The sequence below is a fragment of the Phascolarctos cinereus genome, unplaced genomic scaffold (assembly GCF_003287225.1).
Source record: "Phascolarctos cinereus isolate Bilbo 61053 unplaced genomic scaffold, phaCin_HiC Scaffold_4;HRSCAF=312, whole genome shotgun sequence".
Classification (NCBI taxonomy): domain Eukaryota; kingdom Metazoa; phylum Chordata; class Mammalia; order Diprotodontia; family Phascolarctidae; genus Phascolarctos; species Phascolarctos cinereus.
In genome coordinates this window covers 77009095-77036398 of record NW_027555847.1, presented here as the reverse complement: position 1 = coordinate 77036398, position 27304 = coordinate 77009095, and the positions used below count along the sequence as shown (strand labels likewise).

General features: G+C 36.3%; 1 protein-coding gene across 1 annotated transcript in view; it reads left to right on the top strand.

The window, feature by feature from the left end:
- Nucleotides 1-27304, top strand: part of ABCA13 (ATP binding cassette subfamily A member 13) — a 482687-nt gene that overhangs the window by 54954 nt on the left and 400429 nt on the right. The window contains 9 exon segments of the mRNA XM_078151686.1: nucleotides 1657-1958; nucleotides 1961-2598; nucleotides 2600-3450; nucleotides 9641-9747; nucleotides 22050-22168; nucleotides 22627-22657; nucleotides 22660-22798; nucleotides 23610-23630; nucleotides 23632-23684. Of these exon segments, the coding sequence (XP_078007812.1) occupies nucleotides 1657-1958; nucleotides 1961-2598; nucleotides 2600-3450; nucleotides 9641-9747; nucleotides 22050-22168; nucleotides 22627-22657; nucleotides 22660-22798; nucleotides 23610-23630; nucleotides 23632-23684 (2261 nt within the window).

Genomic DNA, 27304 nt, shown 5'->3' with positions numbered 1-27304 from the left:
AGAATTCTTACATGAAACTTGATCATCTATTTACTATTGTGTCATCTTAAAAATGAATTTTACATGGGGGGGATTTTGGTTTATCAAAAATGCAAGGTTCATAATTTTGGTGAGCCTCATCTACCTAACACCTCTGTCATTCTTAACTCTAGAGGCTTTGTTAATGCCCATTCAGAGCTTTCTCTTGTTTAAAAATGATTATCATTGTCTAATGTAACTTGGTGTGGAACTCAACAATGAGTTCTTCCATTCAGAAAGCGCAAGTTTAATTTTACATGTTTATCTAGCAATGGGACAGCACGACAAAGTAGTCTCAGGAAGACATTTGCTCAAGTCCTTCCTTTCACCCATACCAGCTTATAACTCCAGGCAAGTTACTTTGTAAGAATAGATTACAGAGGAGTTGCCTATCTCAATTTTCTTTTCCTTTATAAAATCAAAGGTCTAGATTAAAAAAAAAAGTATAAAATCTTCCCATAGTTATCTTGACTTCCCATTAATAATGAGGGGAAACAAATTCAAAGCTTCATTTCAGTTAAGCCATTATAATACATGTCTTGAAATGAGAAACAAAAATGATCTTATTGTCTTTTATGCACCCGCAGTTTAATCTTTTTCTTTCGAAGATGTCTTTTGAAATTCTGGAAGGAAAAGGCAATTATTCTTAAACCTTTCACCAAGTAATTTTTGATTTGACTAATTCTTTGAAACTGTACAATCCTTATCAATAGCACTTAAAATACTATGATTAGATGAGATCAGTGCTATTTATATACATAGCAATGCATACTATTCATTTATAAATATATGGCTTACTTATAAATAGTAAAACTGTACTATAGTATTAATAGCACTAAAACCTTATCTCTTTGTGTCTCAGTTTTCTTATTTATCAAATAAGAGGGTTGGACTAGATGACCTCTAATGACCCTTCCAACTAATCCATGATCTCCAAAAAGAAGGAGTTAGTCCTTTTAGTTTGAAATTGATGGGCCCGCTTGTAAGTGTTCAATGATTGTTATTCCATATTCAGATTCTGTAAGTTATTTTGCAACATTTCTAAAATAGTGATATAAGCTTTAATTTGTAGGGGAGGAATATGATTTCTTTGGTAAGTACTTCATGCTAAAATCCTAGAATATTATAGGGGAATAAAGCAAGGTCATCACTTTACCATTGACTCATTTCTAATGAAATTTTTATTTTTTTTAACACTAAAAAATTTTAATTTGAATAAGAACCTGTTAACAAAAGATCATTTTAGTAGTAAACACAAGGTTTATTTTCTGTTTATAAGGCTGGAAACCAGATATTTAAAGAATTTTGTTCTTCTTATGATTCAGATCATTTGATCCATTTTTTTAGATACTTAGATGAATATGTGATCCGTCCATGAATGAAGTTAGCAGTCCTTCAAATGTTCTGCAATTCTTGTCTTTATCTTTCCATAAATTCTGCATGGAGATATCACTGAATGAGCTAGTGGTCTTTTTCTGGTTCTTTTAATAACCTGGATATATTAGTGCAGCACTTAGGATGTCTAGATATTGTCTCTCATTCTTGGTATGTGACCAGCTCGCCTCCTTTCTGGAATACATACCTTTGTTGAAGTCTTTGGAATATTTTGACTATATTTTAATGTTTTTTTTTCTGAAGTATTTCTCCAGAGGATAAAATTTTAGACCTTGTGAAACTGGATCTATTTCTTAATCTGAGGGAAGAAGGCAGATTACCCAGCAATGATTCTAGTTTAAGAAAAAACATTTATGATCTAATTAAAGACTCATTCCTATTAGATGATGAATTTTATTTTGATACTCAACAAAGGCTCAAGTTCATCAGAGATTTAGTTCATATTATTTTAAGAGTTATCCCCATAAGAAATGACATTGGAAATGATGCTAAGCTGGTTATGAATAAGGCTCATGTGCTGTTCAAGATGAATAATTCTGAGAACTTGCAGAACTCAGTGAAGATCTTGACTCTGCAACTCAACTTGTGAGAAAAAATTCTGCAAAAATAGCCAACCTCATGGATATTATCTTTAGCTATCGTATGGAGGATCTACCTGCTTTTTCCTCTGCACTCCAAGTTGTTCTTACTAATTTAACAGAGTTAGTGACCTTTGCAGGTAATGTTTTCCCTTCAAAGTTAGTAGAAATTGCCAAACAATTATTAGATATAATTGCCTATGGAGGAAAAGATATTCCAGAAGGTTTCTTGGAAATGTCTCAGGCTTTGAGCACGTTGTTGCAGGATATCAAGGAGTTAAGAGTTCTTTCACAATCAGTAGATGCCATGGTTAAATTCCTTAATCTATCTAAGAAAGTCTCAGCTCAAGTGGCCACTATTTTAGAAACTCACTTCATTTCCAAGACAAAGGGAAAGTTAAATTTCCTCGACATGCTCTACTCTTTTTTGCACGAAGCTGTTCATAGTGTGGTAGATGAAATAACTTCTATGAGGAATTTAGAGCTTTTAAGTTACCAGCAAGTAGAAAACTTGCTGAAGCCATTGCTAGATGTTACCTCTTGGACTATTGAGATTAAGCCCATCATTTCAAAAGAATCCAAACCTCTGAATGAATCAACTAGTTCCTTTTTCATATCTAAACCAATCTAAAAACATTTCGGACATTGTGGAAGAAATCACTGTGTTTATAATCAATTCAAAAAACCATTCGGTAGAGCTTGAGCATCTTGTATTAGCTGTAAAAAATGCAACCCAAACTTTATCCATAGATACTAAAACTCTAATGGGAGAAGTTCTTGATTGTTTGGTGCCAATAAACAACCTCACTAGCCAGGTGGACTTTTTAAATTCTAATCGGAATTCCTCCCATCATTGGCTTTGGGATACAAAATGGGAAAGACTTTACAAAATGGTACTTTTTTGGAATGAAATACTGTCTCAGAACAGTCCAGAAAGTGGGTCTAAGTTGAAAATGGTGATTGCTCTATCCTTAGAAGCTTTGGGGAATAATTTACAGGAGGGTGGCTGGGATATATTTAATCTGCTGCTGACATTTGCACAGCATCCAAACAACCTTTCTCAAGCCATAGAAAGCACTGGGAAGATGCTGAGTGTTTTTGGAGGAGAATTCAGTAAGGCTCTATTTTTTAACAGCTCTACCATTCACAACATGACCCACCAGGAACTTCGAAAAGCAATTCAGGTTGCATTAAATAAAATAGCTCTCTGGATGGAATGGCTACTTTTACACCACTCACAGTGGAGACATTCTACAAAAGCTTTATTCCCACTCACTTGGGAGACTTCTGTTAATGTAACTACTGGAAAAGGTGTGATGTCAAAACCACCAAACAATGTTAAGAGAGAAAAGAATAATTTTTCACTTGCAGTCAAACCTTTATCATGCTTTGAAAAGTCCATTAAAGGAATAGTTTCCCTGGCAAAATACTGGCAAAAAGGACCACTGCAAAATCAAAGGTAATTTTTCCTTTCACAATTCGTAACAACCATTCTTTTTAAAAGTATAAAAAATAAAGCATAGACATATAGGAATCAGGTAAGTAGATTGTCTCATTTAAAATATCTAATATTATTTTGCATAAAATAAAATGTGTGTGCTACAAATGTACAAAAAGTATTTGGTAACTATAAACCAGAGTGTAAAATGTAAGCTCTTATTGATTATTTCATTAAGATTTAAAAGATTTTAAATAAAATTTTTCCTACTTTGCATTAGTCAATAAGCATTTACTAATTGTGAGACAGCATTGTGCTAGGCACACACATATATAGAATAAATATAACATTAATACAAATATCTCATTAAGAATTGATGCTGAGCCCATGGAACTCCATTCCCTTTCTTTGAGGGTCACCTTTCAGCTCTGGACCTATGCACATGGATTTGGCTGGATTCAGTCCTGGAGAGGCCTGGCCTCTAACTATAGGAGGAGTATGCTCACTTTTCTCACACTCTTCTGCTTGTTAGGTCTCTTACCCCAGTACCCTGGGGAGAAATTGTTTAAAGTTTAAGTTGTGGCTCATGCCTAGGATTTCCCCAAAGCCCAAGTTGGGGGAGGGGGAATAGAAAGCTATTATACAATCAGATCCATGTGTGAGAGGTATTTATTTCTTACACACAAAAGAAATATTAAAAGATACAAAAGACTCAAAACATGTAGTGACAAGACATAAGTAATCACTAACATAGTTTATAACTACAGTTTTAACCATTTGAGAGGCTGATAATTCATTCAAGCATAAAGTAGTACATGAGGCTACTGAAGAGGTATTCCATATTTTACCTTCTGCATTGCTCAAATATCTTCTAGTTAGTGCACATTGTCAGGCAAAATAATCCTGGCTTGGGCTTTCTTATTTTAGTGGTTGACCTCTTCAAGAGTGCTGGAAGAGCAGTTGATATTTCTTCTTTTGCTTCTAGGCATCTCTGACAAAAAGGATCCCTCTGGACTTCTCATACTCATGTCCATCTCAAAATAGATATATATCCATGTTAGGTGAGGAAAGAAAGAACACATGAATTAGCCCCAAACCTAACTTTGTATAGTCACATCATGCCCTCTATCTGGTACATTGGGGCCAGTTTGAGACAGTTCTAACCTGATTCGCTGTCCAAAGCGAAGGGAGCCCCAAGGACAGAGTCACTTCCATTAAGTCTGGTCTCCCTGCTCAGTGGCCAAAAAAGAGTATGCCTCTTCATGTCAAAATGCCAAGCCCTTCACTACTAAGTCAAACATTATTGAAAACTTCCAGGTTGGTACTCTTCATCCCAAAAGAAACTAGCTGTCTCAGTGCTGAGTCATGAACACATGTGATGGCTATTGCTTTTTGCATGTCCTACTTAATCAGTTATACAATATAGTTTAGGGAGGCACAGTGCTGGGATTAGGAGGGTAAGGTTAGGAGAATGGAAGAGAACAAGGAAAGCTAGTGCTTAAGCAGAGTTTTGAAGGAAGTAAGGGATACTTTGATCTGAAAATAAGGAGATAGAACATGTCAGTAGTGATGGACATCTAGTGCAAAGCTGTGGAGCCTGGCTAATCACTACATGTCCAAACTATTGCCATAGCTTTCGGATTGATTTTCCTGCCTCAAATCTCTCCCTAATCTAATCCATTTTCTACTAATCTCCCTAATCTAATCCATCAGTTGTCAAATTGATCTTCCTAAAACATTGATCTGATCCAGTCACACCCTCCCCCTATTCAATAAACTCCAGTGTCTTCATCTGAAAATTATGTATGACCATGAGAGATGGAATTCAATTGAGTCAGGGCTTTACCAGTCATTGGGATACCCATTCTAAGAGAATTGCAGCAGGAATATAGTAAAAGATATCCTGGTCAAGTTGTACTGATCTCTAAAGTTATTCTTACTTCAAACATTATCAATATTGAATGAAAGAAAGAGAAAGCATTCTTGAACTATAGGGACAGCCAGAAGCAGTTCAAACCAGTGGCAGAAGTGTCTCATAAACCCACCCAACGACCAAAGGTAGCCTCATCCCTTTTCTCATCCATCTAGTGCCTCCTAATTATTGTTATTTCATTTAGCAAATTATAAAGCTCTGAAAAATATAGACCTTTACTCCATTCATTTGATGTGAGAAGCTTGTTTTCATCAGTCTAGAGTTTGAAAAGCTAACCTGTCTTCCCCTGTCCTACAATGTTTCTCCTTTTGCTTGAGTCAGCAGGTCATATGTCTGTCATTTAGCTTCTTAATCTAGTTCTCTGCCATCTTACATTTTCTTTGAAGTCTCAGTTATTTAACACATATCTTTCCTAAACATTCCTGACCTACTATATGCTCTGCCCTAATGTGGAGGAAGAGTTAGTTCTCCATTTGGAAAGATTCTCCATTTCTCTGCAAATCTTTTCTCTGCTATATCATTTCCATCACCCACAAATCTGTCTTACGTGATATAATTAAAGACATCCCTGCAACAATTATTCTAGTGCAGGGGAATTCTTGAAACCATCCGTACTTCAACATTCTCAATTTATTTGAATGCTGTTTTTAAGGCTGAAATATTAACAGACTCTAGTGCCCTGTGTGCTAGCCACCAGCTTTCCTCCGCAAGGAGAGATGGATTAAGCGTCACTATAATAACTGAAATTAATAGGTCACTTTAAGGTTCAAGCATAGTTCAATTCAATTTAATACATATTTATTAAGAGCTTACTATGTATCAGGCAGTGTGCTAAGTACTGGGGATGCAAAAAGAAATAAAAAAATCCTTGCCCTCAGGGAGCTCATATTCTCAGTAAACTCTGAGGCAAGGTCTTCTTCTGAGAGACACAGGAACATGGGCTGGTACGTTGAGAGATGAGGTTTGGAGAACAGCTTCTATAGGGAATGAGATGAAAAGTGTCAATCAGAAGAGCAGAAAGATTTTTATGAGACCCTGAAGACCCTGTTGAGATTAGATAACAAATTTGTATTGGACCTGGTCAGCAAAGCTAGAAAGCAAATTGCGTATATTATCTCACCTGTTCCTCTTAACAACCCTGTGAAGTAGGTACTATAATTTTTATTGTATCCGTTTTAGAGATGGGGAAATTGAGGCTCAAGGTTAAGTACCTTTCCCACGTCACACTTTTGATAAGTATTGGAGGCTCTCCCATCCAGTGCTCTTTCCACCACAATATGGCATTCCTCAACATTGATAGATGTCAGATGCCAGCTTAGATTCACTACAGCAGAAGTTTATTCAACTATTTATAACACTTTAATAGTTTGGTATCACTCCATTTCTTGACTTTCTTCTATTAAGGAAAGAAATCATGACTTCCACATCTTCCCTCCTGCCTTTTAGGTCTTTAGCAAGGGGAAGGAAAAGGGGGTTAGCCTGTGGGCCTGGGGTGTTTGGAAGCACATAGAACCCACTTGCTGGACTGTAAGGTCATCTTTTATATGTTAACAATGGATTCCTTTTTTTCCAGGAAGCAGCCAGCACCTAATTACTTTATTTTCTGCTGGCGAAATGTGATCACTAAACAATAGTTTCGTTCCTGGGGCATTAGGAAACTTAATCTTTGTCATAAATCAATACAATTCTAATTAGTTTATACCAACCTAATTTTGTTTTATTTGGAAGGACCTTGTTTATTTCACATCTCATTATTCCATAGTCCTGATACTGTGAAGCTCTTGGTAGTGAAAGGCCCAGAAGAATGTATTAACTATTTCCTTTCCTTAAAGGAAGCTATAGGTAAGGGAAAAGGGTACTAGGTCTCAATTTGACAAGGAAGGATTTGAGAAGCCCCTGTGAAGAAGCAGTACCAAAAAATTCAGATGCAAGGCAGGCAACTCTAGTAAAATTCAGAGAATTGGGGTGGCGATTGCAATCTGGGAGGTCTAGAAAGAGGCAACTAGGTGCCTGGATTTGGAATCAAAAAGACCTGAATTCAAATCCTAGCCCAGAGACTTAGTAATAGTGTGGTCCTCAGTAAGTCACTTAACTTCTTGTCTCAGGTTTCTCGTTTGTAAAATGATAGCATCTACTTCTCAGCATTGTTGTGAGGATCAAATGGGATAGCAAATCGCATATATAAAGAATTAACAAATTAATTAACAAATTAAATTTATGAGATACTTTGTAAACTTAGAAGTATTATGTAAATGCTAATTATGATTACTGTTATAATAATGAAGATAAAGAAGGATGATGATGATAATGATGAAAACCAGAAGCCCAACCAAAATGTCAGATGCAGGGGGAGTCATTTGTAAGGGAATTCAGGATGTGGGCCCTGTGTTTTTAAATCAACCTGATACATTACTTTTTAAACAAATATACCCCAACTGATTCATCTAAAAGGTTGTTGTTTCCTTCAAAATAGTCATCCTTAGAGCCCATATACTTATTTCAGTGATATTCAAAGCATTTTGCATTACTCAAAGTATTTTTGGAACTTTCTGTTTTGAAATTGACTTTGAAGCCTACAGCATTTTCTTTTAAATATCTTCAATGGTATTAAGTGTTTTACCTGTGTGAGTATATTTGATTTGGAGGAATAGCCAAAAGTTATTTGGAGACATGTCTGGTGAATAAAATGGATGACCAAACCAAATAATATAAATTCAATTCAAAACAAGATATGATTATAAATTTAGAAGACTGATTTTCTTAGGTATTGCCCATCCTTCCAGGTTTCTGCCCCCTAAGGGTATCTTATAATCAGAGGATGACAGTCTTAAAATGGAAAGAAGCCTTAGAGGATTTCTGGTGAAAGCTCTCTTTTTATAGACGAGGAAAGGGAAGCCTAGAGATGAAGTAATTTGGGAAGGTTCACACAGGTTGTAAGTAGTTGAACCAGATTGGAAAACAGGTGTTCTCATTCCAAATCCAGTGACCTTTTGGCCTTATATGTATTGGAAATTATGGGAAATTAACAGTCTCTATGGATGAGAATGCAAATGACAGAAAAGAACACAGTTTAAGTAGTAATCCAAGAGAATATCCAATAAGCAATTTAAAAAATTCACCAATGTCAACAGATACTGAGAACTAGGCACAAATCTGGAAGTGGAGATTTAAAAAAAAAAAGAAAAGGTAAGGTTAACACTAAAGAGGAAAGAGAACAAGACTTTGGTAAATAAATTCATCTCATAACTTTTCTATTTAAATTAAATTTATGGACTTTGCATTAGCCATGATCCCTCCTTCCTCAGTTATGTTAATTGTTAGTCCCTGTAATCCCCTTTCCAGGCCCCCTCCCTGTGGAATATAAATTCCTTGAGGAGAAGGACTGTTTCACTTTTGTCCTTGTATCTTCAGAACTTAGTATAGTATCTGGTACAGTGTCAGTACTTGACAAAGTCTTCCTGATACGTTGATATTAATTTATATTCATCCCAGATATAGTAAACAAAAATAGTTTATTTTACATCAAATATTTGACAGACAACAGGTTTATTCCTGCAGGATTGCTAAGTTTCTTTCTTTTGCTATGCCTTTTAATCACTTTCTACTTCTCTACAACTTCAAAAGAGGATGAGGCTGGGGAGACTTGAGTAGGGCCTTTTAAGATAACAAATGATCGGTGATTTTATTCTTATGGGCACTGTTTCCAATGACAGATTACTATTCCTCTAAGCCTTAGTAGATGATATTCTTCATGAATAGCAGTGGCACAGAAGAAATCACCTGGTCGCTAATCTTCCGTGATGAGTTTCTTTCAACCTGGCTAGGATAATACTCAGGGAGCAGGTACAAAAATCTATCACCATGATTATTCTCAAAGCCTTTCTGGATTGGTGGGACCTGCCAGTGTTGTTTTTTCCAACATAGCCTTCAAAAAACTAGAGTCATTTTCCTGTTTCCCTTGGAGTATTGACTTAGGGCTTTAATTCAGGAATTTGGTAAAGCTCAACTTTAGTTAATTTTTTTTGTTTTGTTTTGGACAAAGACTCTTGGCTAAAATAAGACTTGAAATTATCTATGGATTTCAGTCTTATTCTTTCTTCTGTCCCAGAAAAATAGAAAATACAGAGATGGTGATCATCTATGTTGCAACTCTTTTTTTGACTTAATCCTTACTATTTCTTGAAGTACTTGAAATATTATTTCTTGAAGCTTGAGCTTAATGGGCAGTAATAGGTATGCTTGCATTAACACTTAATGACTATTTTTCTTCTTTGTTAGTGTCTTGGAAATATGTCAATTTTTCCAGAAGCACTTAAAGCCCTCTATAGCCTTAACTCTGCAGAAGGTGAAGATGACAGTTTTGAATATGTTAATCATCCTATCAGGTGGGTTACTTTAATATCCATTTTTGGATAATTTTCAGATAATCTAAATTAATTGCCACTATGCCTTTTGTATGTTCTTTGGCTTTAAAATGGGTTGGGTGAGATATGATTTGGTCCATAGTTAATCTTAATCTATGAAATGAGCCATGTTGTAGAAGAGATGCATTGTACAGGCAGATCGTAGGATCATGGGCTATTGAAGCTGAGAGGCAAGTTTAATTCCTTTCTTTTATAGATGAGGTATTACATATATATGTATATATATGTATACACACACGTATGCACATCTATCTATCTATCTATCTATCTATCTATCTGTCTGTCTGTCTGTCTGTCTGTCTGTTTGTCTGTCTATCTATCTGTCTATCTATCTGTACTAGCAGGGCAAAAATCTGAAACCAGATCCTTTGATTCCAAATCCAGATGGTACTATGGTACAATTGGTACCAGATTGGTAGAAGTCCAAATAAAGCATCTTAAAATACCTTTACGGTCACTTAAGTTTTTACTGGCGTCTACATGGTTGGAGTTATATGTGTTGTATGATTTTGAGTATATAATAAATTGAAATAAATTTTAATTAAAATTATTGATTGGCCTAAGCCTGCTACTATAGCACCTAGTGACAATTAGTTGCACATTGAAGTGGACACTCCTTCTCTTTTACTAATTCAAATGTGCTAGGTGATTAGGGTTTTTTTTCCACTAAAAACATTACAGATCACACCCTGGGATAAGATAAAATACAGCTGACTTATGAGCCACAGGTCAAATACCTAGGTCTAAACACTTTCATTATGTAATTAATTTTTAAGAGAGTAATTGTAATGGAAGTGAGCATTGTTGGGAGAAATCATAATTCAATGAAGAGATTAATTTATCAAGGTAGAGCATAGCTATTATTACCCAAAAGGCAATGGGATCTAGGTTGTCCTATCTAGAAATTTCCCAGGCTGTCACATTCTTTTTCTCTTACTATCAATCAGTTAACAAACATTTATTAAGCGCTTACTATGTGCCAGGAATTGTACTAAGGAGAATAGGTTGTGATGAGCTTTAGAGGTTCTACAAAGTATTTATTTTTGATCCTGGTCATAATTTTCAGTCAGTAAACATTTATTAAATACCTACTCTGCGTCCAGCCCCATGCTGAGTGTTGTGGATACAAAGAAAGGCAAAAGACAGTCCTTCTTCTCAAGGAGCTCACAATCTACTGGGGGAGACAATATGCACAAACAAGCTATATGCAGGAAAAATTGGATATAATCAGCAACAGGAACACCCCCAAATTAAGTGGGATCAAGAGAGGCTTCCTGTAGAAGGTGAGACTTGAGCTGGGCATTTGAAGGAAGCCACGACACAGAGAGAGAAGGAAGAATTCCAGGCATGGAGGACAGCCAGTGAAAATGCCACAGGTCAGGAGATGAAGTGTAGTGTTTGAGGAGTAGGAAGAAAGTCATTGTCACTAGTTTGAGGAGTATGCTCCTGTGTGTGTGTGTGTGTGTGTGTGTGTGTATGTGATGTAAAATGTAAGAAGGTTAGAGGTGGGGGTGGAGAGGGTGTGCTGTGGGAAGCTTCAGGATCAAAGGATCTAAGTCTAAATTAAGAATGGATCTTAGACATCTAGTCTAATTTTCCCACTTTACAGATGAAAAAACTGAGGATCAGAGAAACAAAATGCCTGTCTCAAGGTCTCAGGTTAGTGAATGGCAGAGCAGGGATTTGAACCTTGGCCCTCTGGCTCCAGATACATTTCACTCTACTGACTCCTCCTGGGAGTTAATTAGCTAGGAGTAAAAGGATTGCCTTGCTTCAGTGAGGGCCCATTTGTTATTCCACAACATAAATGGTCAGTGAGCTCACTCAGCCTGACTTTGTGGTTTCTTCCAGTTTCCTTCAAGAGTGAGTAGGAGTAAAGGGAGGCAAATGATGGAAGGTTGGAGTCTAGCCAGGTGTGAGACAATAGCCCAAAGGGCCAAGTTCAACCAAACTGGCCTTTGCACAGGCTATTCCCCAAGCCTAGACTTCTCCCTTTCCTCATTTCAAACCCCTATCTTCCTTCAAAGCTCAACTCATGTCGCCTTCCTTAAAAGGCCTTTTGTGATTGGGAGGATGAGCACCTTGGATATGAGGACTTGCTGAGGGTCTCTTTCAGGGGTGCTCACCCACCTTTGTTGTCTACCTGGAACTCAATTCTCACCCGTGGCTCTAAAAAGCTGTAGCACTTACAGCAGCCCCACCCTGGCAAACCACCTAGGCAGATGGACTAAACCAGGTTGAGGGGAACTGACAGGCCTCAAGCCCTTTGCTGAATTAGGGGGGTGTCTACACCAAGTAGATGAGAACATTTGTTCCATTGGCAATTAAAGTGGCTGAAGGAGGCACTGTGGAGTTCTTAGCGCTTGGTCAGACATTGAAGATGCTAAAGCCATCCACTGTATCCCAGGCCACTGCCAGGTGTCTTGACTTTTCGTCTTGATATTGGGCTTTGGTGCCTCTGGAAGAAAAGAGTGAGGCAGACGACTTTTTTTTTAAAAAGTCTCAATTACTTTATCATGAAGCATTTCACTTATGTTTGCAGTGTTTAAAACAGGCTTTGTGCAATTCTGCTTCACTTAAATCCAATTCATGCATGAGTCAGGACATCACCCTGTGATGTCATTGGTCTGCTTTGAAAACGAAGGACAAAGTACACGATTTCCTCAATCCTACTTCTCCTTTCCTTGAAATCATCATGCACTTATGTTATGGATTACATTTAAGTTTCTTCACTTAACTGAATTGTACTTAATTATCTTAATTATCTGCTATATCAGTCTAGTAGAATGTAAGCTTTTTGAGGTCAGGGATTATCTTTTTTTTTTTGTACCAACATTTAGAACTGTGCAACAAACATTTATTAAAACTTCTACTATGTGAACAAAGTAGGATCTTTATTGAGTGATTGCTTGTCCTTAGTGGGCAGGGGCAGGATGGGCAGCCTGAGACCCTGTTAGCTAATCAGTCAGTCAAACGACTATCATTTGTCAGCTTTTCCTGCATATGTGCCAGGTACAATGCTAAGGCTGAGTTCTAGGAGAGACTATTCTCCCCTCCCTTCTTCTCTCTAGTCTTTCGCTTCCTATTCCTGCTCTTCCCACCAACATTGCCAAATTAACCCTTAAGAATCCACAGGTGTATACTTGTCCTGAAAAATTAAAGTTGCTACAACACTAGTCATTAATAAGAAGAAATAATTAAATTAAATAATTTAACAATAGCAGCTAGTATTTATTTAATGCTTTCAGGTTTTGGAGGTGATTTGAATACATTATCTCATTTTGTTCTCACAACATTCTTTTAAGGGAAGTTCTGTTATTACCTGCATTTTATAGATGAAGAAATTGAGGCTTAGGAGAGGTAAAATAGCTTTCCCAAGGTCCTATAGCAAAGTGTCAGAGGCAGGATTTGCACTCAGGTCTTCCTGACTCTAAGTCTCATCTAACTCTTAATCTCTTCCTTATGCTTGACAATTCACCAGGCAAGGGCAACATAAGGAAGACCTTACCTTTTGCCTCTTTTCTAAAATAATTCTGGAGATGGAGAAAGTAATGGAAAAGGTTATGAGATATCTCACTCTCTCTGAAAGGACTGGGTCACTGAGGACACCAGAATGGAATGGATGAGAAACATCTCCAAATTGGTAGCCTGTAGTGGCCCAAAACAAATATTCTAGATATGAGTTAGCTATTGCTTGGGGTGAAGAGTGAGAAGGGGAGAATGAATAGGCATCGGTATTTGTCTCATGTTGAGGAGTCAAAGGGAACTAAGGAAGATATCCGCATACCCTCAAGCACAAATGTTCAAAAGGAATTGACAGTTCTTATCTGATTTTTTTCCCCACTTACTCTCCTCCCCTTTTATATAGCTACTAGCATTGCAATAGCATTGAATTCATTTTTTTTTTGGCAAGTAAATAGCTCTGGATATATACAAAGGCTTTACAACTGCTTGTGGTTATGAAGAGAGAATTTGTTCTTCTTCTTTCCTTTCTCCCTTCCTTCCTTCCTTCTTTCTTTCCTTCCCTCCCTCCTTCCCTTCCTTCCTGCCTGCCTTCCTGCCTTCCTTCATGTCCCAACTCAAGTTCTTCCTCTTCCATTACCCTAGATAGAAGTGTTATTGTCTTATTGTTCAGTCATTTCAATCATGTCTGACTCTTCATGACCCCATTTGTGGTTTTCTTGGCAGAGATACTAGAGTCCTTTGCCATTTCCTTCTCCAGCTCGTTTTACAGATGAAGGACTAAGGTAAACAAAGTTAAGTGACTTGCCCAGCGTCACACAACTAGTAAGCATCTGAGGCCAGATTAGAACCCAGGAGGAGGAGTCTTCCTGATTCTAGGCTCAGCACTCTGTCCACTGTGCCACCTAGCTGCCTTACTGATGGAAGGAATCTCTCTTAAATAATGCCTTATATAGATTTCTCCATTATACTCATTTTCTATTTTGTATCATGGTCATTAACATATAGCATTCACCACTCATCAGATTAGAAGCAGTTTGAATATAAATTAATATTTCCATTCATAGTTTTTAATCTGAGGGTCATATAAATAGTTTTCTAAGGAATCCACAATTTGGATGGAAAAAAATTACTTCTTTAGATTCATTAACGTTTAACTAAATTTTAGGATTTTCTTCAATTGTTTTAAAACATTATTCTAAGAGGGCGTCCACAGACTTTACTAGACTGTCAAAGAGGTCCAGAACATTAAAAAAGGTCTAGAACCCTGGAACTAGAGAGTCTAGCTCACAGTAGGCATTTGATCAGTGGATACAGAGTAGATGAATGCCATATTTGCCTCCGAATGCAAATGTAACTGTAACAATTATGTAGATAATTTTCTAAAGAAGACCTATATTTTTAATTAAAGCTGCTATGAAAATAATGCATACTAAGCTAAATAAAGCATCATCTTTCTAAATATTCTTTAGGATCATCAAAAACTACTTTCTAACATGTTTATACAATCTGAGATTGAGTCTGCCACTCAATGGGAGCTGTCTTAGTTTTAATTGCCTAAGCAGCATATTGAATCCAGCCACAGTTGAAGACATAATCATTTTGACACTTCATACATGGATAAAGTAATGGCTTTTAAATGAATTAAACATTTAGATTAATACCTCCAGTTAAGTTTATTTTCTAGATCTGCATTACAGCTGCTAAATTGATATAGCATATTTGGAATGACTTGTTAGTAACAGAAAATTGATTTTTAATCTTTATATTTAATTACAATCTCTTCTCCCCTAGCACATTCTGTACTGAAGTATTCTAAGCTATTAGTTAGTTCTTCATGTTCTTAGAGAAATTCACTTATAAGTTAATTCACATACAAGGAAATGGTTAGAGGGTCAAATATTATGAAAAATTATTGATTTATACCAACCTTATTAATTAAGAATTTGTGGGTTTAAAAAAAATCTGTTACATATAATTCTTATAAAATATTTTTTTCAATCAATTTTATAGATGACTTTTGTTTTTATGTCACAATCATTTCTAGCAATTCTTCCCCATTCCCCACCTACAAATTGATCTCTCCTTGGTTAAAAAAAAAGTAAAGCAAAAACCAACAGAATCATCATCATTATCATCAACAGCAACAACAACAAACATCCAATACAGTGGTCTCACCTGACAAAGTATCCAATATTTTGTCCCAGTAGTCCTCTACCTCTCTCCCATGATTGGTTTTTCATTTGTTCAGAGATCAGCTTCCTTTTAATATTTTTTCATTGACATTGTCAGTCATATGTATTGTTCTTTCAGGTCTGCTTTATTTCATTCTGTTTTAGTTAATTCAAATTGACCTATGTTTCTCTGAATTTCTCATAACTGTTATTTCTACTAATCAATAATAGTCCATTGTATTCATACACTGCAGTTTTTTTGAAGCCATTTCTCAATTGCTAGGCACCCACCTTATTTCTAATGTTTTTGCTACTATAGAAAATTCTGCTGAATTCTAGCATTTAAGAGCTGTAAGGGACCCCAACTTCTTCATAAACAAATATATGTTATCTTGAGAGATCATTATTTTATAATAAAAGCATCATAATTTTTCATTCACTTACCTTTTATTCATGATATTAAATCTTAGCTTAACACACGTACATTATGTAAAATAATAAAACTTCATCAAAATGCTGTTTCTCCTCAAATTTGCATAGAAAGTAAGGTCTGATATGATACATAGAGCATTGGGCCTGGAGTCAGGAAGATCTGGGTTCAAATTCAGCCTCAGACACTTACTAGCTATGTGACCCTGGGCAAGTCACTTAACCTCTGCTTGCTTTAGTTTTTTCAGCTGTAAAATGGGCATAATAACAGCATCTATCTTGTATGGTTATTGTGAGGATCAAATGGACTAATATTTGTAAAAAAAGAAACAAATGAAAAACTCTAACAAAATAAAACTGTTTAGAAAAGTGTCTGGTATGTAGTAGGTGCTATATAAATGTTTATTCCCTTCTCCCATTTTTGTGTGCACTCTCTGAGAAGCACAGGAAAGCTGAGAAGCAACAAGCATTGAGATTGCTTTCTCTGGGTGGAGAATTGTTGGAAGGGGAAGCTTACTTCCCCATTCATATCAGTCATAGAGAAGTCTAGCCCTTCATTATTGTTAGAAAAAAACAACAACAACCAGGAGACTTTTTTTAAAAAAAATATTATTTTGGGATAATTAGCAAAGGTGTGTTTGTTTTTCATTGGCTCTAGATACATCATTGAGACTTTAGGGTCACTAATTCTAACAACTTCATTTTATATATGAGGAAATTGGATAAAAAGAAGTTGTGATTTGTCCAAAGTTGCAGAGCTAGCCAGCATCTGCACCCAAGTCTTTTCAGTTGCACACCTTATCCACTAAGCTATGTTGTGCTATAGACTAGTGTCAGGTGGACAAAGAAATACCACACTCTGGTATTATACGGCCTACATTAATTAGCTTTTAAAATATGGTACAGTCATTTCTTTTAAGACAATTAATAATTGTTTAAGCATAGTTCATGCAATAATGTTGGTTTCTTTCCCAGACACAAAGATTAATTTATCCCCAAAGACAGATGCTCCCCAAGTGGTGTTTGACAACCTGTTTGTTTTTTGCTCATTTTTAAAAAAAGTGATTTCTAGGGGCAGCTAGGTGGCACAGTGGATAGAGCATTGGCCCTGGAGTCAAGAGTTCAAATCTGACCTCAGACCAGACACTTGACACTTACTAGCTGTGTAACTCTGGGCAAGTCACTTATCCCCAAATACCTAAAAGAAAAAAAGTGATTTCTGAAGAGAAGCATTTTTAAAAAATAAGAGTCTTTAAAATATGCAATATAAGGCTTAAGAAGAAAAAAAATGATGGAGTGTATTTTCCAAAAGCCGGGTTTTTGGGAGTCATGTTTTATATTAATTTGTTGAAGCTTCATTGTAGACAGAATGCTGGCCTGGGAATCTAGAGAACTGGATTCTAGTTCCAGCTTGGTCACTGATTCATCATGTGATCTGGGACAAATCATTCCATTTCTCTGGGCTGCAGCAAAATGAGGGTTTTGGACTAATCTGGTAGTCTATACACATGCTTATGTAACAACTCCTAGGAATTACAAAAAAAGTAATTTAATAGTTCAATCCCACAATCATTTATTAAGCACCTATTATGGGCCAGGTACTCTTCTAGGCACTGGAAACACAAAGACAGAAATGAAGACAAAACATTCCCTGCCCTCAAGAAGCTTATATTCTTTTGGGTTGAGAAGTCACTTTCTAAAAAACCCCCCAACATTTTGGCACTCATGGAAAATATCTTTATGCCTCATGTCAGAAACACAACCATTAAAAGTAGATCCTTAAAAATGAGTTTCAAAAGATACATTTCAGTTACATCATGCAAAATATGGTGTATTGAAAGCAACAACTTAAAATGGAGCAGAGACTGCTTAAATGCACCATGAGATTGCCTACAAAGTAAAGTTGCCATTTCTTCCTCCTGTTTTTGAGACTCTCCAAAGTCCAGTGCTGCTGACCTTTTTCAACTTTCCTCTTCCTTCCATATGCTTTATGCTTCAGCCAAACTGAACTGTTCCTCTCCCTTGAACATGCCCGGAACTCTCATCTCTCCTCCATTCTTTGTTCTTAGAATACCCTCTGAGCCACCAGCTATTGAATACTATCTTTTAATGGTAAACTCAAACACCACCTCTGGCATATCACTGTCAGCCACAGAAGACATACATAAAAGGGAACAGCGTGGTACTTTGAAAAGAGCACTGACTCTGAGTTCAGAGGACCTGGATTCTAAATCTTGTCTCTGATGTTTACTACCTGTGGGACCTTGGGTAAGTGATGGATTGAGGGACCTCAGTCATATACTCCTGTCATTTTTTACAAACTGAGTTCCAGAGAGTTGCCCAGGATACACTAGGAATAAATAGATTAGCTGGATTTTGAACCCAGGTCTTCTGACTTCAATCTCAGTATTCTTTTTCATTGAACCATACTGCTAAACTTCTCTGGACCTCAGTTTCCTCAATTGTAAAATGAGATAGACCACATGACTTCTGAGATCCCTTCTAACTCTGATTCTATGAAATGAATAGGATTAAGGTTCATAAGAAAGAGATGACACACACAGAATATCGTGGACAGAATAGAAGTTGTAATTTTCTTGAGAAAAATAGGGGAAAAGTAAAGGCAGATTTTCTGTCTTTAATGAAAGAGAAGGGGAGAACGAGGGAGGAAGGGAAGGAAGGAGGGAGGGAGAGAGAGACAGAGACAGAGACAGAGACAGTGACAGAGAGGGAGACAGACACAGAGAGAGAGAGAGAGAGAGAGAGAGAGAGAGAGAGAGAGAGAGTACAAAATGACTTTCTTCTACTCTTCAATTGTGTACACATAACACATGCAGGTGCATATATGTCAATTACTTTCCCCCAGAATACAAACCACATACATATCATTGAAGCATCATTTGTTCTGATGGTAGGGGTTTGTAGAGGTATTCTTTGTTATATTTCTATCTCTTTCTTTTCTTGTTTTACCTTGAAACATTTGTTTATTTTCAGCATAAATAAGTTAGATAACTCTATGGAGGATGATTATTGAGCTTCTGGATGTTTTCTTCAAGGACTGAGGATTTAGGTTAGAAGGAGAGAGAGAGCCTTGTCAGGATGTTTCTTTAGATTATGTTGTGATGGGTTCTGCTTTGAGAATTATAGATTGACCTTGCATGGTTTTCCTAGATCTACTTTCTTTGGTTCTTATTTTGATCCCGGGCAAACTTTGGTTCTAGAAATTTCAGTTCATGCATTATGTCTTCATGCTATCTGAGGGATATAATAGGCCTCTGATAAATTTTTGTGGACTTTTCCTTCCAAGGGAGGAAAATAATGGGGTCTTCAAAAAAGTCCTAACTATCTTTGTGTATCACTTTCCCAATACTTCACATTTCTCTCATATATGTACCTGGTACTGGCTGGTTATATAGAGATGCCCTTCAGGATCTTATATGGGCCTCACTAGGCCTTTTATGACCAGCCTGCTAACAATTTCCCCCCAAAATTTCTTCTCCAGTTTAAACACTCCTAATTCCTTCAAAGGATCTTTATGCATTTCAGATTCTGCCTCCATTATCTAATAAGTAAGCTGTTCCTCAAAACTTTGCATCATTTGTAAGTTTTGATAAACTTGCTATCTAAGCTTTTATCCAAATTAGTAATAAAAGTTTTGAACCCCAGAAGATCATTAAAAAAAATCAACATACATACACACACAAACAACAAATTGGGTCACCTTCCTCCAAGCTGAGACTGATCCATTAATGACTACACTTCGTAATCTGTCCATTTAATCAATTTTGCATCCATCTAGCTATTATTATCTAGCACACATCTTTCCACTCGCACAGCACTTGGAGGCTCAGGACCCAAGTTTGTACCTCTCTCAGAACTTAGCACAGTGTTCCAAACCAAAATTCTTTTTAAAATAATATTTTCCCCCAATTACATATAAAAGTAATTTTTAACATTCATTTTTTAAAAAAAGTTTTGAGTTACAAGTTCTTTTCCTCTCTTGCTCGCTTCCACTTCCCTGAGATAGTAAGCAATCTGATATAGGTTATACATTTGTAATCATGTAAAACATATTTCCATATTAGTCATTTTGTGGAAGAAAACTCAAACCAAAAAAGAAAGAGAAAGAAAATGAAAAATAGTATGCTTGGTTTGTATTCTGATGCTGTCAGTTATTTTTCTGGAGGTGGATAGCATTTTTCATCATGAGTCCTTTGGGATTGTCTTGGGTCATTGTATTGCTGAGAAGAGCTAGGACATTCACAGTCCTTCATTGTACAATATTCTGAAAGCATCCTGCTCATCATTTTTTTATAGTACAGTAATATTCCATTGCAATCATATACCACAACTTGTTCAGACATTCCCCAAATGATGGACATCTCTTCACTTTCCGATTCTTAGCCACCACAAAAAGCTGCCATAACTATTTTTGTACAAATAGGTGTTCCCACCTCCCCATTTTTTGGATCTTTTTGGGACACAGATCTAGTGGTATTGTAGGATCAAAGAGTACACACAATTTTATAGTCTTTTGGGCATGGCTCCGAATTGCTTTCCAGAGGTTGGAACAGTTCGCAACTCCACCAACAATGCACACATCACCAACAGTGCCACAGTTTTCCCACATCTCATCTAACACTTATCACTTTCCTTTTCTGTAAAATTAATTTATTTTAATTTCTCTAACCAATAGTGATTTAAAGCATTTCCATATGACTACAGATAGCATTAATTTCTTTTTCTAAAACTGCCCGTTTATATCCTTTGACCATTTATCAATTAGTAGAGACTCGTGTTTTTATAAATTTGATTCAGTTCTCTACATATTTGAGAAATGAGGCCTTTATCAGGAATACTTGCTGTAAATTTCCCAATTTTTTGCTTTCCTTCTAATTTTTGTTGCTTTGGTTTTGTTTGTGCAAAATCTTTTTAATTTAACATTATAAAAATTATCCATCTTACATCTCATAGTGCTATTAATTTCTTGTTTGTTCCTTAATTCTTCCCTTCTTCATAGATCTGACAGGTAAACTATTCCATGTTCCCCTAATTTGCTTATGGTATCACCCTTTATGTGTAAATCATGTACCCATTTTAACTTTATTTTGTATACTGTGTGAGATGTTGGTTTATACCTATTTTCTGCCATACAGTTTTCCAGTTTTCCCAGCAGTTTTGGTCAAATAATGAGTTTTTGTCCCAAAAGCTTGGATTTTGGGTTTATAAAATATTAAATTACTATAGTCATATACAAGTGTACCTTGTGTACCTAATCTATTCCACTAATCCACGACTCAGTTTTTTAATCAGTACCAGATTGTTTTGATGATTACTGCTGTATAATATAGCTTGAGATCTGTTGAAACGAGGCCACTTTTCTTCACATTTTCTCCTCATTCTATTCATATTCTTGACCATTTGTTCTTTCAGATGAATTTTGATATTATTTTTTCTGGGTCTATGAAAGAAATTTTGGTAGTTTGGTATGGCACTGAATAAGTAGATTAATTTAAGTATAATTGTCATTTTTATTATATTAGCTTGGCCTACCTGTGAGTATTTAGTATTTTTCCAATTGTTTATATCTGACTTTGTGTGAAAAGTGTTTGGTAATTGTCTTTGTATGGTTCCTAGGCTTGTCTTAGCAGGCAGACTCCCAAATGTTTTATATTGTTTACAGTTGTTATTTAAACTAGAATTTCTCTTTCTATTACTTCCTGCTGGGTTTTGTTAGTAGTATATAGAAATGATGTCTTACGTGGCGGGGTGGAGCCTTGCTGGTGGATCCTCTAAGGTGTGGTCTGCATGTTCCCTTCCCACCTTAGAGAGAGAATTTTTCTGCTGACCCTCCAAGATGTCCTGGACTGGAAATCTGCTTCAATGCATCACAATTGGGTTTGAGGTATTATTCCAAAGTTGTCGGAGGGGAGTTTGGGAGAACTCAGGCTAGTTCCTGCTTCACTACACCATCTTGGCTCTGGAATTGCCCTTGTAAATTCTTAATAAAAATTTATGCAATTGATTTGAAGTTTCATTTGAGTAATTCACAATGTTTTTGTAATCTTATTTCTTCTTATATATGTTGTAGATTTTGTTTTTTACCCCTAGATCCTCAGAGGTTTTCCTTCTTTTAGAAAACACCTTTGTGATAGGATTTAATTTTTACTACTTATTCTTCTGTGTTCCTTCCTTTAGAAGAGCCTGCTTTTACTGGGGACATTTTGTGTAGTCTTCTGAGCTGCAAGGATCAATTAGTAAGACATCTCCTCTTATCCATTGTACGAGGAGTTACTTTGGTTCATGGCCATTACCAGGTTTGTAGATTTGTTAATCCAGTACTCTGCTTTTTCAGTGCTTCATTTGCATTTTCCCCTTTGTTTTGTCTTTTTAATGAAAACAATCAAGACTGCCATGCTATGATATGCTGGAACTTAGTTTTTTGGGGAGCTTAAATTTAACAGTATTTTTTTCTGGCTTTATTGGTGAGTTATGAAAGTGTTAATTAAAAACCTACTCATAGCTATCTGCTTTTCATAGTTTAAGACTAGTAAATTATGCTAGTGAAGTTTTCCTTTTTTCAAAATAAAAAAAATTATCATGTGGCATTATCTATCTCATTAGCATCTTTAAATTGCCACTCAAATTTAATTGTGGGATACCATACAAACTCAACATTTAGGTTATGTTTAATGAAGTCATGTCTTTTAATTGGAATGAATGAAAATATGTCAACACACATGCTTCTTACCTTTGCCATCACTATATTTCCTAGGATTTTGAAAATATTTGGTCTCCTCCAATCATGGACATTGTGAAAGCCTTTTGCATACCAGCAGCAAGCTTTCTAGTACCTTGGAAAATTTTAAGAGAAGCCTGGGAAATGCTACCGCCAGAGACTGTGAATGCCATCTGATGTTAGAAACTGTGCAACAACATGTGCAAAAGTAAAGCCAGATTTTTATTTAATTTGATAGTTCAATTTTTTAAATTGAAAATGATGAAATTCTAATTTTTCTTTCTTGCTCCGAACCCATGAATTCATTGGTGCAGGAAATTCCTGATAAGGAAACTTTCCCTATAAATGCAAATTAGTATTTATTCTGTAACTTGTAGTTTTACAGTTTCCTAGAAATTATAAATTTACAAAATGAATTTATGACCAAGGTCCTAAAGCCAGGAGATGTCAGAGGTGGAACTTAAGTCCATGTTTTCCTGACTTCAAAGCTTTCCCTATACCATATGAGGCTGTTTCATAATAATTACAAGAATAGGCATGTTTCATAATAAGGATCCCAGATTTGTTTTTGTTCTCCAATTACTCTGGGTTGCTTGCATATTTCTCTAGTGTTCATTTAATGTTTGGAAAACGGGAAAACCACTAGATGAGGAAATATACACTTTGTATTCTGCAGATGACTTAGAGGTAACAGTATTCTCCTAGGTTCCTTGTTGTCCTAGTTCTTGATATTTCTTCTCTGTCCTTTTTTCACATTGAAGTGAAATTGAAAGCATTCAGTCTAAAACTATTCATCATGAATCTTTATTCCCTTGGTTCATCTTGGCAGTAAGTCTGAAGAGAAAATGTATTGCCATAGCGTATTCATGGACATAAGCAGATAGTGTCAGAAGAGGCTTGGTGCCTAATTATCTTGTTATCCAGCCCATCTCCTGGGAACTCAGGAAGTCACGTTCATTCCAACATAATTTCTAGTGTTTTATCTTGCCTAATTTAGCATTCATTTTTTGTCATTTTAGGTTGGCCAAAAGCCTTGAGAAATTTATCAGGACACCCCATTACGGCTTTTCTTAGCAACTTCAGTGTAACTAGGGGTAAGTTCCTGGATTTCTTCCAACAAATAAAATAAATGAGGCATCATTTTCATACATTTACTTAAAGAAGAAAATATAATGAAAATGGAAGAAGGGATGCCACACCTGTAAAGCATTTAGTGTGTATCTACATATTATATTATGGGTAAAGGAAGCATCATAAATGCTTGAGTATTTCTAGGCTCAGTTAGGAGATACTATGATAGAGTGAAGAAAGTAATGGATGTGGTCCCTGGGTTCTGATCTCTCCCTGCCACTTACTAAGTAGCTGTGTGATATGAGGCAAGTCACCTCACCTTTCAGAGTTTGTCATCTGTGAAGGGGATTGGACTCTAAGGTTCGCTCTATTTCCCACAGTCTGTGATTCTGGATCTTTTTTGGCCAGTCTGAACCGAAATGGGAAATCCTTAAAGAAAGGATCCCTTAGGACTGGACTGGGAAGCACCAGCTGCACTTAGATGGTAAAGAAGGAATTAATTATACTTCACTTAGTAACAGCCTTGGTCTGCTCATCTCCCCTCCATTAACCATGTTTCACATCACATTCTATACCCTTGCAAATATCAATTCTTGTAAAAAAATTCTCCTGTATTGACTTTACCATACGATTATTTACCGATTGTTTTCCAGATTACTTCAGGTGACTTTACGTCATGCTGGCTTATTGTCTGTTCAGTGTTCTGGTAATAGAAAAACTACTAGATAATGGAGCCACACCCTAAATATTCAGCAGACAGTTTAGAGGCAGAGAGAGCGACATTTTTTTTTTTCTGGACTCCTCATTGTAATCTTCATTGCTCTAAACTGTTTCCCTGGCCATCTAATGTTTATCATGGCATTTACCAACTATAAAGGAATACTTTAAGGCTGCCACTAGCAAGCAGATTTTAATGAAAACTTAATGATGTGGAAAAAGGAAAATAGTAGCTGACATTTCTAGAACATTTTAAGGTTTACAAAGTGCTTTTTGTAACTATCTCTTTTGAACCTCACAACAATCTATTAAGAAAAAAGTATTATTATCCCAGTTTCCAGGAGAGAAGGATGAGCCTTACAGATGTTAAATGGCTTGCCTAAGGTCATGTAGGTAGGATATGGTTGAGCCATAATTTGAACCTGGATCCTTGGGCTTTGAGGACAGTTTTTTTTCTTTTTTCTTTTTTTTTCTTTTGAAGCAATTGGGGTCAAATGACTTGCCCAGGGTCACACCACTAATAAGTGTTGGAAGCTGGATTTGAACTCTGGTCCTCCTGACCTCAGGGACAGTGCTCTATAGTTCTCTTTTTGCTATACCAGATCCTGATAGAATTTGGTTCTAGGTATGTATGTCCCAGATGTGAACATTACTATTGCTATTCCTGTAGTCCTTAGTATTTGATGATTCAGTTCAATCTAACATTTAGCAAACATTTACTGTGCCCCTACTATGTGCTTAATGAGGTCTACTATCATTCCCTCATGCACTTATTAGGAATGTGCCTTCTCCTCAGACTCAGTTAATTAATAGGCAGTGACTGCTATTGGGTTGCATTACTTGTAATTCTGCTAAACAGATCTCTAGGGAAGACATATGAAGACATTCTTTTACTTGTTTTTTGTTAAGCCTCATGGAGACTGGAAACCACAAATCAGTCTCTTGACTTTTGTTTTCTGACATTTTAAAGCATAGTAGCATAAATTATTAGCACAACTCCTCCAAATAATTACAGGAATTTTTGGCTTAAAAATGGTGAACCCTAAATGGTTTGCTGGGCTCTGGCATTAAGAAGTCAGCCCTTGAGGATATCTTATTGTTCTGATAAGAACAATACAGAGAGATGTGTTAAGAGTGGTTTTTTGGTGTTGGAAAGTGTCATCTCGAGGTTTCAGTGATGAGCAAGACATGTCTTTTCTCTTGAAATACTTTGGGGACCTGTGATTTTGTCCATGGTGACATTCCTGCCATCCAAGCAGGTCATTATCCCTCTCTGCTTTAGTAGGTGGTCTTCAAGATTTGGCTGTGGCCAAAAGAATCCATCATCCTGTAGTCCACCTGATGATGAGTCTTTCCAGACTTAGCTAGGCTGGTCCTCAGACATCTAGCACTCAGTATGTTATTTGACGTGTACTTGGCCTTTTCAGTTTGATTTGATCTCTCAAGACTTACATTCTGCTGGCCTTTTAAAAACGCAGGTTTATGACCACGCCACTGGTAGAGGTAGGCTTTAGTGAAGTTTTTCTGTGGCAGGTTTCATAAAATACAAGCAGGTCGACAGGAATCTTACCCACCGAACATGGGAGCGTAGGTGTTGAGCTCTAAGGAGCTTGAGGGTCATCTAGTCCAAATCGCTCATCTTGAGGATGAAAAAAGGAAAGTTCATAAAGTTTAAATGACTTACCCAAGGCTATATAAGTAATAAATAGGAAAACAAGAATTTAGACTCAAGCCTAGGTTGAAATTTAGTTCCTCTCTGTCTCTTAATATAGTTTCCCCTCCCCTCCACCCTGAACAATCTTGCCTCCATGGCAGTAATGTTGTTGTAAGCTTGAGGACCATTATACCTCTCTCTTATGAAAACCTATTAGAAGAATATTTATACTTCTGATTTATGTTAAGAAACTTTCTTCACCACAGAGTCAAGTAAAATGTTATACATATGTATTCTATTTTACGCACTTCTATCTACATATGAAAGGGAATTCTCATTTGCAGTAATTTTTTTTTGTGTGTGGCAATGATATGGAATTTCATTTGCTGTTGAAGTAATGACTTTAGAATACAGAATCTTAAAAACACTCTGAGCCATCAAATTTAGACTATAAATATTTCTAAATATTTCTGTCATGTTATCGTCTGTGTTGCTCTTACCTTATCTGTCAAATGAGTATTTAGTTTCAGCTGCTTACGTCACCTGTAAAATGGGCATTTAATTTAAAAATAATGGAATGATAATAATCAATATTAAAAATGGAATAATAATGTAATTAGCATTTATATAGTGCTTTATGGTTTGCGAAGTGCTTTATAAATATTATGTCATTTGATAACAACTCTGGGAGGAAGGTACTGTTATTACTACCCCCATTTTATAGATGAGGAAACTGAGGTGAAAAGAGTTTATGACTTGCTCAGGGTCATAAACTAAGTGTGTGAGACTGGATTTGAATTCAGATTTTTCTGACTCCAGATTCAGAGTTCTATGTAGTGTGTCCCCTAGCTGCAAAAGAACAGAAATTTGATGACGCTTGGACAGATGAGCTAAGAAAAACATAGAAGATAATATGGCAAGGAAACTTTAGTGTATGTACTGTTTCTGAGAGCATTGTTTCAGCCAAATGAGACTGCTAGTTCTTCCCCCAACTCAATGTTCCATGTCCTGCTTCTGTACATTTCAACTAGCTGTGTCCCTATTTTGGGAATTCATATTCCTCTTTCAGATTCCTTCTCTTTCTACAAGATTATATTCCTATATCACCTTTTTGAAAGCTTCCTTGATGCCCCCAGATGTTAATTTTTTCTCCCTCTCTGAATCACCTTGTATCGATTTCCTCTTATATGTACTGTATCCTTTCAGTAGAAAATAAGCTTAAAAGGGCAAGGACTGTTTTGGTTTTTGGCTTTGTGTTCTCATCTCCTAGAC